The sequence below is a fragment of the Humulus lupulus genome, chromosome 6, assembly GCF_963169125.1.
Source record: "Humulus lupulus chromosome 6, drHumLupu1.1, whole genome shotgun sequence".
Classification (NCBI taxonomy): domain Eukaryota; kingdom Viridiplantae; phylum Streptophyta; class Magnoliopsida; order Rosales; family Cannabaceae; genus Humulus; species Humulus lupulus.
In genome coordinates, this window is record NC_084798.1 from 209,800,950 (window position 1) to 209,816,041 (window position 15,092).

At 31.1% G+C, this 15,092-nt stretch overlaps 2 protein-coding genes across 3 annotated transcripts; one reads left to right on the forward strand and one right to left on the reverse strand.

Annotated features, from left to right (window-relative positions):
• Nucleotides 1-406: 406 nt before the first annotated feature.
• On the forward strand, nt 407-2,574 carry LOC133783097 (xyloglucan endotransglucosylase protein 1-like). Its single transcript, XM_062222631.1, has 3 exons — nt 407-803; nt 889-1,082; nt 2,066-2,574. The coding sequence occupies exons 1-3, from the start codon at nt 531-533 to the stop codon at nt 2,424-2,426; spliced, it is 828 nt and encodes a 275-aa protein (XP_062078615.1). The 5' UTR covers nt 407-530; the 3' UTR covers nt 2,427-2,574.
• A 1,182-nt stretch (nt 2,575-3,756) lies between these two features.
• Nucleotides 3,757-11,510, reverse strand: LOC133783098 (calmodulin-binding protein 60 B). Of its 2 annotated transcripts, XM_062222633.1 has the most exons (10): nt 11,140-11,510; nt 10,918-11,015; nt 9,208-9,283; nt 8,694-8,752; nt 8,053-8,546; nt 7,797-7,957; nt 7,513-7,716; nt 7,123-7,354; nt 5,651-6,258; nt 3,757-5,532 (listed from the first exon to the last, which is right to left on the reverse strand). In XM_062222633.1, the coding sequence occupies exons 2-9, from the start codon at nt 11,004-11,006 to the stop codon at nt 5,666-5,668; spliced, it is 1,908 nt and encodes a 635-aa protein (XP_062078617.1). In that variant the 5' UTR covers nt 11,007-11,015; nt 11,140-11,510; the 3' UTR covers nt 3,757-5,532; nt 5,651-5,665. The 2 variants fall into 2 exon arrangements, with proteins under 2 accessions (XP_062078617.1, XP_062078616.1); XM_062222632.1 differs by having other exon boundaries at nt 10,918-11,510.
• Nucleotides 11,511-15,092: the final 3,582 nt, after the last annotated feature.

The following is a 15,092-nucleotide window of genomic DNA, read 5'->3' on the forward strand; positions in this document are numbered from 1 at the left end:
CAAATAAGTAACATGTGATATATTTTATCTTATTTGATTTTCCCTTTTAATGTATAAATTAATAACTCTTGTCTTGTAGTGACCCAACTTGTGGTGGAGTGAAGACTATAATTACAATCTTCTTGGAGGCTATAGGTTGGTGATAAGAACACATAACAATTAGTAGTAATTAACCAATAACAAACATGCATGCACCACCCAAGTCCTTTTGTTCATATCAAAAACAGTGCATGAACAACAAAAAAAATTGCTTTGTACTACAGCAACATTAATTAATGGGGTTAGTTAGCTTAATAATATAATTTTTCTCAATTATTCCTTATCTTTACAGCTATTATTTTACACTTTCTCACAAGCCAAACAACTGTCCACAGCTATAAGTAATTAAAATAGGTTGGTCTCATCACCTTCCCATGCAGATTATTCCAACCTAGCTATAAATAAATGTATATATATATATGTACATGCTCACATACCAAACTCATCATCATCAAGTACCAAAAATCACAAAATCATATTATTAAGAATCCATGGATACTCATAATCATCTTCTTCTTTTAGTGCCACTGCTACTTCTAATAAACATGGCTACTTTTTGCTTTGGTGACTTGAGAAAAGACTTTGAGATCACTTGGGGAAATGGAAGAGCTCATATACTCGACAATGGAAAGCTTCTCACTCTTTCACTTGACAAAGCCTCAGGCTCAGGTTTCCAGTCCAAAAGGGAGTATTTGTTTGGCAAAATCGATATGCAACTCAAACTTGTGCCTGGAAACTCAGCTGGAACAGTCACTGCTTATTATGTACGTAACAATATATATATATATATATATACATGAATATATTATATATTGGTGTTTTTTATAACTTGGGTGATTTTTGTTTCAGTTGTCTTCAAAAGGGTCGGCTTGGGATGAGATAGATTTTGAGTTCTTGGGAAATCTGAGTGGCGATCCTTATATTCTTCACACTAATGTGTTTAGTCATGGCAAAGGGAACAGAGAGCAACAGTTCTATCTTTGGTTTGACCCCACTGCTGATTTTCATTCCTACTCCATTCTCTGGAACCCTAAACACATCGTGTAAAATTAAAACTCTCTCACTCTTATAAATATATTTATATATATACTATATTACTATTATATTGCATTTAATCTAGTTTTATTACAATAACTACAAAGTTGTTACGTGTCAAAGTATGGTTGGTTGAAAACTAAATCTTTAGTCACATATATCACACAATTTTGGCACGTGATTTTGTGTTTTCTGATACTATATATATACATAGCTTTATTTAGAGCTACCTATCACCAATCACCAATCACATTTTAGTACCTTTTTTATTGATCCCATAATAAAAAAATTTGTTATTATATCATCACTTTTACCATTTATATAAGGTTTATATATTTTTTTTTCCTATTACCCGTTAAAAAAATTATTTTTGGACTGTATATTTTATAAAATAGTTCAAATAGACATTTACGTTCAATTTTGATGTAAAAAAAAATTAGATATAATAACACAGTTTTTAAGCAGAATAATTTTATTTTCGTTCTGAATTGTTAGTTTGGTGAATTATTTGTAATTTCAGTTGAGAAAATTTTGACCAAAATTTTATTTAGAATTCTATTTGAACTATTTTATAAAATATAGATTCCAAAAAATAATTTATCCGAACACAAAATTCAACAAACAATAGTATAAAACAAAGAATAAAAAAAATGTATAAACTTATTTATATATGTCAGAACACATGTGACACTAAATAAGACTAAATGAGATCCAATAGTTTTTCACTATTCTTAGTCAGACATAAATTGGCACATAAGTGTAAGAACCATTCACAGTGAATTTATTATAGTTATTAATTATTATGTATTATATCACTATATTATCTCAAAATTAATTAGGTGAGTAAGCTGTTATATGTCATTGGTTCAATATTTTGATGGTTGAAATTTATATCAATACCCTAAACAAATAAAAAATTATACATTAAATTTTGTATTAGTTGTAACTTGTACATAAATTTAATTATTGTTCAATTCTTGTGGTGGTTTAGATTCTACGTGGATGAAATTCCAATAAGAGTGTTCAAGAATTTGGAATCAAAAGGTGTTCCATTTCCAAATAAGCAACCAATGAGAATTCACTCAAGCCTTTGGAACGCCGATGATTGGGCCACCCGAGGAGGACTAATCAAGACAGATTGGACGAAAGCTCCTTTCACTGCTTCTTACAGAAACTTCAAAGTCACGGCCGCCGCTGCCGCCTCTACTGCCGCCAGGGGTTCTGGTCGGACATCTGAAGAGTTGGATGCTCGGAGTGAAAATAGACTCAAATGGGTGCAAAAGAAGTACATGATTTACAATTATTGTACGGACACCAAGCGTTTTCCTCATGGCTTTCCTCCTGAATGTTAATACTTTACTTTATAGTACTTAATCGGCCAAGTGATATAGTATACATAATATATATGTATGTATATATATAAATATTTATAAGAGTGTTCGATGGATTGATATTGTATATTTTATAACATAATCAATTCAATCCATACTAAGTAGTAAATGTGTGTTTGTTTGTAAGTGAAGAAGTGATATAATATTCATAATATGTATGAATGTATATATATATATGAGTGCATTTTTAATACTTACCATGGATGGTTACTTTAATATTAACCATTACATTAAGATAAATGATCCATATTTATAGTTGTTAATTAATATTTCTAATTTTTTTTTATTTTTTTTAAATTTTTGGAAGGATTACCTAATGAAAAATGTGTATTTATTATAAAAGTATAATATTGTAAACTTTTCATTTTTCAAATGCATGTCAATTTCTAAATGTAGCTAGTGTCTCTTATTGGTTAGAAACAACATTAATTATGGCAAAAAAATAATAATTAAATTCGAAATTAATGTAAAAAAAAATATTTACGTGTTGGTGACTTACTATATAAAGTTACTATGTTGTTACATCATCATAATTGTTAGTACCCATTTATGAATAATAACAATTGAGAAGTATTCTATATATATATATATATATTGTCTTGAAAAATTATCATTGTTTTGTTTGTGATACAATTAGTCTAAGATTCAACTAGTGTAGTTTCTTCCTCTATATATACACTTGTAACAACAAAATGGTTGTTGTCTTTATTTTGTAGTTTGTATGTATTGAAAACAAAAATGATTTTCAATTGTGATGAATAATATTATTAAAAATCAGATTTTAAATATTGACAATATTTTGTTGTCCTTAATTATAAGAATTATAATACTATTTATAATTAATATAAATAAATTATAACGTGCTAATATAATTTCTCCTATTAAAATAACTAGTGAGACAGTTGAAATTACATGATTACCCTTTCCACGAGACAGTTGAAAACCATGGATAACCTGCAATTAAAATTTTAATATTTGTATATAGAGGAATGTAGTACGTGTACACCACTCCAAAACTTAAATTTTCGTTACAAATTAAATTACTTTCTATTAATCAAGAGAGTCAACATTCAATTTTCTCACTTAAATTTTTTTTTTCTCTCTTTTACATGAAAGCTTCAGATTTAAACGATTTCATTTTGTTTATATTGTTCTTGTTTAAATTCTTTGGTCACCCCATCTCGGCGAGGCTCTTGATAGATCAATATATATGATCTTAATTTGACCTTTTGTACTATGAAATATTTGAGAAGAAAAGAAAAAGTTGACTTCAATCTAAAATATATATATATAGAGAGAGAGAGATGCAATTTTATTAATGGACAATAATACATAAATTGAAGTAAAGAAAGAGAAAAAGACATCACATCTTCATACCATGGACATAGCTAGACGACTTATTAGAACTCATAGCTCATCATCATCATCATCATCGTGAATTTGATTGAGAGTGTGAGACTCCATTATCCAACCCTGCTACCTGTCTTTGAGTTTCATGAGTTGTTCACCAATGTAATCAATCAAAACCAGAAAGAAAATAGAGAGAAACAGAGGTTGAAGAGGGTATCATAGATTAGAAATACCCTTTTTTTTTTTCATATTTGGATTTTGGGACTGTTGTGAGGGAGCTCGTTTAGGGGGAGTGAGTGGGGATTCATTCCCCTATTTTCTCCTCTTACTTCATTTGGAATTGGATAATTGGGAATGCCTCAAACCCCAATTTTGGTCATAGAAATCCCACTCTTTATATATAAGAAAGGGTTTTTTGAGCTTAGAAACACAGGTGGGTGACTTGTTAGATTGTGTCTAATCTAACAAGCTTGTTAGTTGGTGTGGTTTTGGAGCTTTGTATTACTTGGCCTCACTAGAACCAAAATTTCTTCTATTCAACTTATCTTTTACAGATTAAGTGGCTGAATTTAAGGTTATCTACTGACTAGACCATTTATCATCCTTCCTATAAATAGAAAACTCGATAAAAAAAAAAAGAGCAAACTTTGATACAAATGTCAATGTGCGTAAGATTTTGTACTAAAAACAAAAGAAAGAGTAGTCACTGTGAAATGTGAATTGGTCATCAATATTACAAGTATTAGGTGTTCTATCTTATCACTCTTCTTCATTTTCCAGCCAACAGATTACATCTTGTCTTATGGCCACTCAATTATTAAAAATTATCTTTCTTTTATTTATTTATTCATTTATTTATTTTGATACTGTAAAATTTATTACTTAACATCATGTTTGACAGGAGTATGACTATTCTTCTGTAACCATTAATGAATTGCCTTTCTATAAAAAAAAAATAATAATAATACTAAATCGCAACTTTAAATGCATATTAAAGGCAATTTCTTAATAATTTTAACTGATCCTTATCCTTTTTAGGTTGGACATGATTAATTCATATTGGTATTATATGATATTTGAATCCTCCTGAATATTTACATTAAAATAAATTTCATGTTCCTCAAATATTGTGACATGAGTCTAGTTTCATGTTCCTCAAAGAAGAACAGCTCTTCTTTATTTCCTTTTTTCCTCCGTTTTTGCCTCTATTTTACAACACAGCTTAATTAATTGACCTGTTTTCTTTTACAGTGAAGAACAGAGTAGGAAATAACAAGCATAACATAAATATAGAGATTTAAAACTATATAATAAGCCTACAAGGCATTCAGTTCAAGGTATAGAACTAAAATTAGAAGTACAACAAACTAGATAGACAGTATTCTTGAGCAAAAATCAACTAAAATTCAAATCAAAAGTCAGGATCAATTAGGTGTTTCCCTAAATAAATAAAAATAAAAAAAGGGCATTTTGTCCCCTAGAATCCACTATCATACATCATTACAAACCGATAGAAGAGTAAAATACAACAATATAAAAGAGAGGTGGGAGTAAGAAAAAAAAACTGAATAACAGAAAGGCTTACTGTACTGGTAACTGTACATGATCGGAATCCCTGCCTTGTAAGAGATTCTCCACAAACGTCGGTGAGTATGTCAGCACTTCTGAAACCAACAATTTCAAGCAGTTTCGACAACCGAAGAAGCTGTGGCAGGCACTGATGGAAGAGAAATGTTAGCTCCTCGGAAAAACAACAGTGCAAAGAAAGACTCGAGAATACACAGTAAATTTATGGAATTATAATGCACTGCAAGGAAAGTCTCATCGTCAAAAACCTTATATCTGCGTATCTAGGGACTGCTGTCATCATCCAACTCAACAAGCTGTGCCCGTCTCTCTGCTGCTTTCTTTCTGATAAAGAAACCCCATCTCATTGCTGCTTTGATTTTTAGCCATCCAACAACAGCTTTACCAGGACGGTTGCGGTCTTCGTCAAAGTTTGGCATTGGTGATTGCATGAATGATGGAAAAGTAAATCCCTCATCAGGCACATTCATGGATGAATGACCTCCCATACTAAAGAGTCGAAGTAAATGTTGCATATCCTCGTGCTCAAGCATTTCATTACTTCTGATACGAATATCTTCCTCCGAGAAGAAGTCATCGACTCCTTTGTCCCGGCTATGTGACCACTCATCAAAAGGATTAATTGTAGATGGCTGGATAGAATGGTTGGCTGTCTGATATACTGGTGTAGATGATTGAGGAGGAGCAAGAGCCAGCCCAACAGGACTGTTTTCACTTCTTAGGCTTTGGGCTCCGTGAGAATTGCTAATCAACTGGTCATGTTGCACAAATGAATTGCTGTCAAACTGAGGACGAGAACTTGAATTTACAAGTGGAACCCCAGTTGAATATCTATTTGATGGATCATCAGTATACCCTGGAATGAACCAAAAAAGAAAAGTGTAAAAATCAGCAACAAGTTCTCAGCACTGACTGGTAGTAAAATCCAAAATGGACAAAACAAATTTTCTGGGTGCACGAGGGTTGCATAATGGGTGTAAGTAGGGGAAGACTTGTATTTTCAAGACTAATAAAGAAAGATGCAAAACTTTCAAAAGAACATCAGAGATTCGAATTCCAACAAATTTCTCTAGAGTATAATCTCAACACCATAACCACAAATACTTTGTTCATGTATCAACACTTGAAAGCATCCTTCTATTAAAACTTCAACAAGGTTCATTCCTAGCCTGGACTCTGAAGGATCATTCCTGGTAAGTTCCACCTCTAAAGAAAACTCCATAACAAAACATGTCCAGTCACAGATTTTAGTTTCTTAGTGAATGTACTAATGATGATCAAGGTCAACTACAAAAACAATCAATTAATAAAACCATTACTAGTATGCTACTTGAGTCTAGCTCAAGTGGCTGGTTGGATGTTTGAGTAAGAGTTCTGGGGTTTGTCTGGGCTAATTTAACTATTTTTTTAATGTTTTTATTAACTAACTGTCCATAAAATTCAAGCTCCTAAGGTTTCATTTATGTACATATTTTGTAGTCACTCTTCTAAAGAACAACAATTCTTTTCATCTATCTTCTCTATGATAAAAAAAATCATTTTAGAACCATGGCAAGTATTTTTTTTAAAATAGAGATTTTTGACTTTAAGAGAATCGTAAGAACCTGAGATGACAGCTAGTCTTAGCTAAATGGCTCGGTAATAATGTATAAGACTGTCTAATAATTTAAATTTCTCCCCCAACTCTAGCAAAAAAGAAGCAAAACATGCACATGCTTACCTAGAATAGGCAAGCCAGAATTAAGGGGAGTCTGCTGAGGAGGAGCAATTGGAACGTGAGAAAGTTGCAGTTGATTATCTGGAGCAACAGCATAACTGGAACCAATTTGGTGATCAATTCTAGGAGCACCTGGGCTTTTATTTTGCTTGAAGCCCAAAAGTGATTTTCCATCATAGTCAATAACTTGATCCCAGTTCTCATATGCCTTCTTCACTAAGGAATCTACATAAAGCTGCAAGAACATGAAAATTTTCAAGATTAATAAAGTTCAAGATAGGATGCAGTCAGATGCAAAAGCAAATTACAAAAGATTTTATGTAAAAAAATGGATATTTTGAATATTCATTCCACTTATTTCATCTACCGGTTGAGAGAGGAACAGGTTCTTACCTTCTGGTTATCATCAAGAGAATCAGCAGAATAATACTGCTCCCCTGAAATAAGACCACTCAGCCCGTAGATGTTATTGAAGATAACTCCAACATTCCTTGTATCTTCAGGATAATAAACATAGTGCTTCCCACTCAAGGCACAGGTCTTTGCATGTTCTAATAGAGCCTCCCACATCTTATTTGACATGCCACTTCCAAGTATCTGTAAGCAGCAGAGAACAAACCACAATCAAATTTCACTCCACGAGCCTCTCTAACTTACAACCAAATTTCTACACTTACAGTCCGTAACTTCTGAGAATCTCGGACCACAAGCCGAAGAAAGTCTTCAACTGTGAGTATTCCTGCTTTAGTAAGCCTCTTGTGGAATGAACCATCCTTGCCAATCTTCTCCAATCTCCACACCTCGTCAGTCAACGCTGGTGGATAGTGTTTCTTGTATACTGTTGAAGGGATGATATACAAAAAGCAAAAAAATAAATAAACATAATTGGGGAAAAAGAACAATAAGATAGGACACATAATGACAGAAACATACATTCCCCTCTGTGGTCTTTAACAGTAAAAGCTTCAGTCTTTGCTTCACGTATGCGTATACCCTCACAAAAACCCGAGGCAACCTTTAATCCAAGTCTGAATTTCCTGCTTCTTATCCAACTAGAGTTATCAGTAAATATAAGGTCCCCTAATGTTCCTACCCCATCCTTGAGGGTCAGCTGAAGATCTCCATGCAACAAAGGTCTTTTCCCTTCACGTTCCTTCACTACATGACTTTCAAATTCTTCTTGGGTCCAACCTTCTTCATCTTCATTGTTAAAATCACCTTCAAGCACAACAACATCAAGTTTCACAGAGGCTTCAGGTCCAGATATTACAAGTTGGCCAGTGCTTCCATCAACCAAAACAACATGAATTGCAGCACCCTGCTCTCCTTCCACTTTGCCACCCGTGAAGAGAGGAAGAGACAACCTAGACCTGAAGTGCAGCTGCAAGTTTCGACCATCTGGACCTTCAATTCGTTTTGGGGAAGACCTGAAATCTTCCGTATTAGAATTTAGGAAACAGCACCAACCCTAAACATCTTATCTCAAAAAGTAAAACTAATATAAAATTTAGAAACAGATTATATATTTCCAGAAATTTCAAAATGGCTACACAACAGACAACAACTTCTCAGACCTTCCATTAAGCATCGCAGGGCCTATCTTCGCCAAAGCACGTTCAACCTCCTCACTGACCTGTTAAACATCACAAGCAAAAAAAAGTGTAAAACAAAGGTGCTGAACTAATACACAAAAGAAAAATGATAATCAGTATATTCACATAAAAATTATATCTTTCTCCTATTTCATATTCCCATATATGTTGATTTTTAAGAAACAGGAAACGTATCAGTAAAATTATCAGAAAAAGTTCAGCCACGGATAATGTAAGACTAGGTATTAGTGACTTCTGCACAATAAGTACCATTTATACTCATCAGTCAGCGAGATTAGATATATTTTTCATTACATTCCAATAAATGTTACATAAAATACTAGAATCTCAATAGCCAAATAGTACAATGATAACAATGATTATGAGTTTATTATGCGACTCAAGTACAGGGTGAGGAACAGGAACTGAACATAGTAGCAGCCACTCCAAGAACTAGACCACATAGAAAGGGAAATCATTAAGGCATAAGTCTTACAACTCTCCGAAGAATAGGTTCCAGAGATGAGCAGAGCTTCTGCAGACTGTCCACTTTAAGAGCCTCGACAATAACACTGCATGGCATTTATTTTCAGTCAAATGAAATGAGTCTACATTAAAAGAAAGTATAAATAACAAAGGGAACCGAACAAGCCCATATTTAAGCTGATCGAACTCTGAACTATGTTAAGCTACAAAATATCTTAAATTACAACTTGTACAGTTACCAACCCCAAGACTAATTCAATCAGAACCAAAAATAAAAATATAAAAACAATGACAACAACAACAAAAAGACAACATCCTATGTTGCTTAAAAATAATAATTATAGCCCATGTCACACGTGACCATGTTAATCCCATAATATGGCTTTAAAAATAACACATAAATCTTGATAATGAAAATAAAATTCAACACTTTCATACATTCAGTTCTTCATTTTCTCTCAAATTTGCTATGAACTTGGAAATGTTTGATTGGAAGTTTCTAAAAAATATGATGATTTTTTTCCTTCTGTTCCACTAACTTCTATAACTATAAGACACAAAAAAAATTCAATTGACGTATGACATAACTAGAGGTCTTTATGCATATATAATTTCATGCTCGAAATGGAATTTCAATTACATACTATGATAGTATACTTGTTCACAGAAAAAGGATCGACCTTCACTTCATGTCTCCTATTTCAATTACATATTATGATAATATAATTGTTCAGGGAAAAAAGGATCATCATTCACTTCATATATCCTCGACATGTGTAAGAAACTAGCAACATGGCCAAATTTCCTAATGGGAGCTCATTGTTGCGACCTAAAGTTCTATTCAAAATCTAGAAAAAAAATGTTGGATCCTAAACCAGACATATATTTGAGTTATCCGCAGATTCTTTGTCTCCAACAATTGGGAAATGTGAGTAATGTTAGAAAATCGATACTGATATCTGTTTAATCCATAATAGGCAAATAAGAAATCCCAGAAGAGCACGGATCTAAAGATATGTGTTGGAGGAAATTTGGAATTCCAAAGCCCCAAACTGTTAGTTTCATATTGTGCCCCATAGCCATACAAACCTGCATTACATACCTTGCTAATGACATTAGCTATGCTACCAAATTAGACATGCAAGGGGATAGAAACAAATGATGACAGTAACGAGAATATCCAAAATAACTTGTCAGTAAACTTTTTCCAGGTAGAGGAAAAATATTTTGCTGAAATGAACATTAAAACAACTACCACAACAAACAGAACTAAGCTAAGGTCCTAAGGTAATGATAATCATTATATGTATAAAGGCCTATCATGGGACGGATATGTACACTCTGAAGGAAAACATATAGGCAGTATGCACCAGTAAAAACCACTAACCGCATTAAACTAAAATACTACCAGAGCAAAAATCACATATTAACAATTAACATCGCTTAAGCTTGCCTTTGAATGTGTATAGAATCAAGTGAATGTCCCAAAAGAGGCTAATCAGACAAAACTACATTTCATAACCCATAGTTCTAGTCTACAGCTCATGAAATTCATCCTAGAAAGACCTTCCCAGATGCTGCAACAAATTAGACCCAACTAACAATCCAACTCACTCAACACTCAATCATACAAAACAATTCATACCCAATTAAAGAGCAATTATGTTAATTTAAAAAAAAAATAGAGTAAATCACACGAGAAAAGAGAGCGAATAATTACCTAGCTAAAGCAGGCCGCTTTCTCTCAGGCTGCTCATCATCACCCCCTTCTAAAGTCCTCTTTCCCCTCATAGAGTTGGTTCTCTCCATTAATCTGGTCTGCATTTTTTACACAAAACTCCTAAAAGAAAATATACCCAAAATACCCAAGATCTGAAATACTTAAAAAATGAAAGAAAAAACACCAAACTAAACTGCGAATTGAGATAGTATAAACCCTAACCTCAATCCACACCTCCCTTCACAAACACAAACAACCAATTAAACGCAATAGATCTAAACAAACTCTCGACTTCAACTCCAATTCAACAAAACCCCCTTAAAACCAAGCTTCAAAACCCAAAATCCCTCACTAATCTCTGAAAACTATCTCCAAGGAAGATCAAAGACTCAAAGTAAGAGAAGTTTGACTCTTCTTCCTCTTCTCACTCAAGCAGAAAACTTCTCCAAACACGATAGACACTAACGAAACCCCATCCAAAGATAAGGATAAAGCGGGAAATTAAGAGAGAAAATGAGGGAAAATTATTTTCTGTTTGGAGAGAGAAAATTTGGGAATTGAGTAATGGAGGCGTTCAGTCACTGTTTAGTCTTCAAGTCTACTCCGGCGACCTATTACTTAAAAGATTGGAATAATCACCTGCGCCGCAGTCCACTGTGAGACTCTTGTCCATAATGGACTTTTCACCCTTCAGAACAAAGATTCCTCACTTCATTCCACGCGGCAAGATATTATTTGATCATAGAAACGTAGCGTGTTAGTGGATGATTGTTTCTCTCCCTCTATCCAGATCCATTTATGCATGGGTCAAAGTAATTTGTTTGGTTGAGTCGGCTCGGCTCGGCTTTTTCAACGCATACGATGGCAACGTCAAATCCTGACCGTACGATCGTCAGATATTTTTTTAATATTATTGTTTTTGTTTGCGCTGTCGGCTGTACTCGCCACGTCACTTGATATTTTCTTTCTCTTTTATAAAACTTCCACTTTGTATTACGTCATTGGATGACGTCATTTCCCAACCTTTTTTTTTGTCCTTTATTAATTTAATCAAAAATAAAGGATGAAAATTGTTTCTTCCGCCCCCTGTATTTAAAATATAATAATTGGCAAAAATATATATTTTTCAATTTTAACTTTTTAAAAAAATATATATATATATTGTTTGGTTGGAAAATATATATTTTTTTAGCTGGCAAAAATTATTTATTTAGTTAAAATAATTTAGGTAAGAATAAAATAATATCGTTGCCGCCGCACTCAATGAGTAGAAACAATTAACATGTGTTATTTTACAAATCATTATTTAAAATAATTTATAAAAATATATTTTTAAAATATCATTTTTTTAGTATATTGAAAAAATAAAATGTTTAATAATATATTTGTAAAATCATTTTCTCCAGATAATCAATAACAAGTGTGTGTTTGGAAATTTACTTTTAATTATTAGGTCGTGTAATTAGTATGTTGTTAATTACATATTTTAGTAATTATATTATAATTTAAAATATAATGTATGTTTAAATATCAAGTGATAATTATTTATAATTTTTTTTATCATATTTGAAAAAACAATTAATAATTACACTAAAAAAATATTATATAATAAATATTATTTAAAATTAATAGTATTTAATTACACAAAATTTTCATAGAGACTACAAAAATTAAAGAGTATAATTGAGACTCATCAATTTCTAATAATTACATCATTACAGTATAATTACACAATCTAACAAACACATCAAATCGAAGAATTACACTTAACTTTAATTACATAATAACTTTCCAAATTCACTATAAGTATTGTTGCACAAAATAAACATCAAGCATTGTAATAAATACTATTTACAAATTATTTTTAATACAAAAAATAATGGTTAAAAAATTGTTTGAAAAAACATCCCATAAAATAAATAAATAATTATAATTAAAAATAGTTCATAAATAGTCTTATATATACATATAATATAATAATGACAAGTCAGTAGCATCATGATGAACCCCACCTAATCACAAAGATCTTTACTCATATTGCAACAAATAGAAAAACTTCCAAAAATAATAATCTATGAACTAATTTGATACTCTTCTCTTTTTTCTTTTTTTGGCTAATCAAAGATATTAGCTTTATTTCAACATGTTTCACTACATTAGGGCATCTTAATTATTGGTTTTCTTAATGTCTTTAATCTTTAGTAATGAAAAAAACAACTTTTGCTAGAGAAATAAGAAGAATAGTTCCTTAAATTTGTTAAAATGTTTCATATTCCAATCTAACAATTTGAACTGAAAAAAGCTTCTTTATATTCTCAATATTAGATATGGAATTCAAGATTAATTAAAACTGTAACCTTTTAATAAAGTTTAGAACAATGTTTAAAAAGTATCAAAAGTATAAAGCAACCCAGCAAAAGTAAAAACAATTTAAACATAATGATATATATATACATTTATTTATTATGAATAATATAATTATGCTTTTAAATTAAATATTTAATAGGACAAGTCTACCAACTTCCTGGTCATGATGAAGAATTTTCTTAGAAAACAAAACAAAAATAACTACTTAACCCAATAACTTATTATTCACGTAAAATTATTTTCACATTCTTAACCCTAATTTAGCTCAATTTCTTCCCATCCCACATATAAATGAATATATATATATATATATAATTAAGTGGATAATGTGAAGATCAATCATATTTATTCTATTATAAATATTTGAAAATACAGGAGAATAATATAAAGGCTGAATAGTAAAAAGAAGAAAGTTGGCATTGGCCTTAAGAAAGAAAAAAAATTGGAAATTTCTCCTTTCTATACATTTAAAAAAAAAAAATCAAAGTAATAAAATATATCTTATTATTTTAATTTTCTTCATTGAGAAGAAACACTCGGTGAAAATATTTTTTTTTCTAACATTAACTTTATAAAATAATATATTTTTCAATAATGTTTACAATATAGTAATCTTAGGTGTGTCGCGGTCTAAAAATATCGAATATATTACACATAATGAATGTACGTGGAAGATTATTTTTATAAATAAAATAAATTATTGAACAAATTAAGTAACTAATATAAATCATTTTGATAAACAAGTCTTAAAAAGATAATACCCTAGTTCATATTCTTGGATACATAGCATTAAGTTCAAATCATATACATAGATTAGTTCTTACTTAATTTTCTTTTTTTTTAGATAAATATATAAATCCCAAAAAGGTGGTATATATAATTTAATAAAAACAAAACAAGTAACAAACCAATAAATGATGATTAAAATCCTGACATGTGACAAGAATGAACTGTAATTGCACCATAAAACACATGTCACTTTCTTGATATAATTGCTATCCTTTTAAACACAGCATTGCACGTAATGTTTGTCAAGAATTTATCTTTTATTTTTTATTTTTTGCTTTATATTCAACTTTATCCTTTATGTGATTGTCTCTAAGTTGGTCCCATAGCTAGCTAGGTTATCCATAGGCATAACTCTTTTATTTCTCAATCACTTTTTTTATTTTTTTATTTGGCTAAAATATATAAATATCACAACACTGCTAAAGTGTTTAGGTATCCCATTTTAAGAGATAACTAATAATAAACAGTAACTTGAGTTCACAAACTTATTAACAGGTTTATGTTTTTACTAAAATTTATCAAGTCATGTATATAGGGAATTTTTTTATACGGGATTCACTTTTAGTTTTGCCGGTAGGGCTTCAAGTGTTTCTCGACGTATGAATAGTTTTTTGCGTGATTTTTTTTATGATTATGTATATTGTAGCTATTTAGAGTATTCTGCAAATTTTTAAAAAATTTTGAATAGTTTATAATATCGAAAACTAAGTTCAAACATGTTATTGCACGAGTGACTAATTTTTTTTATGCGCGTGAAAAACAACATGTTTGAACCTAGTTTTCGATACTGTAAACTATTCAGAATTTTGTAAAAATTTGCAGAATATTTTAAATAGCTACAATATACACGGTCATAAAAAAATCGCGCTAAAAACTATTCACGAGTCGAGAAATACTGAGAGTCCTACCAATAGAGCTTAAAGTAAAACTCTTATAAAAAAAATTCTCATATATATATATATATATACGTAAATCTTCTAGAAACTTTGGGGAAAGTTGATGACATGAAATGCTCGAAG

Bases quoted from the DNA above. Each gene is read 5' to 3' on its own strand.
- LOC133783097 (XM_062222631.1), top strand. From the start codon at position 531: ATGGATACTCATAATCATCTTCTTCTTTTAGTGCCACTGCTACTTCTA. The intron at 804-888 runs GTACGTAACAAT...TTTTTGTTTCAG, and splicing joins GAACAGTCACTGCTTATTAT to TTGTCTTCAAAAGGGTCGGC. The intron at 1,083-2,065 runs GTAAAATTAAAA...GTGGTGGTTTAG, and splicing joins TGGAACCCTAAACACATCGT to ATTCTACGTGGATGAAATTC.
- LOC133783098 (XM_062222632.1), bottom strand. From the start codon at position 11,021: ATGCAGACCAGATTAATGGAGAGAACCAACTCTATGAGGGGAAAGAGG. The intron at 9,284-10,917 runs GTAATTATTCGC...AATGCCATGCAG, and splicing joins AAGCGGCCTGCTTTAGCTAG to TGTTATTGTCGAGGCTCTTA. The intron at 6,259-7,122 runs GTAAGCATGTGC...GGTTCATTCCAG, and splicing joins TTCTGGCTTGCCTATTCTAG to GGTATACTGATGATCCATCA.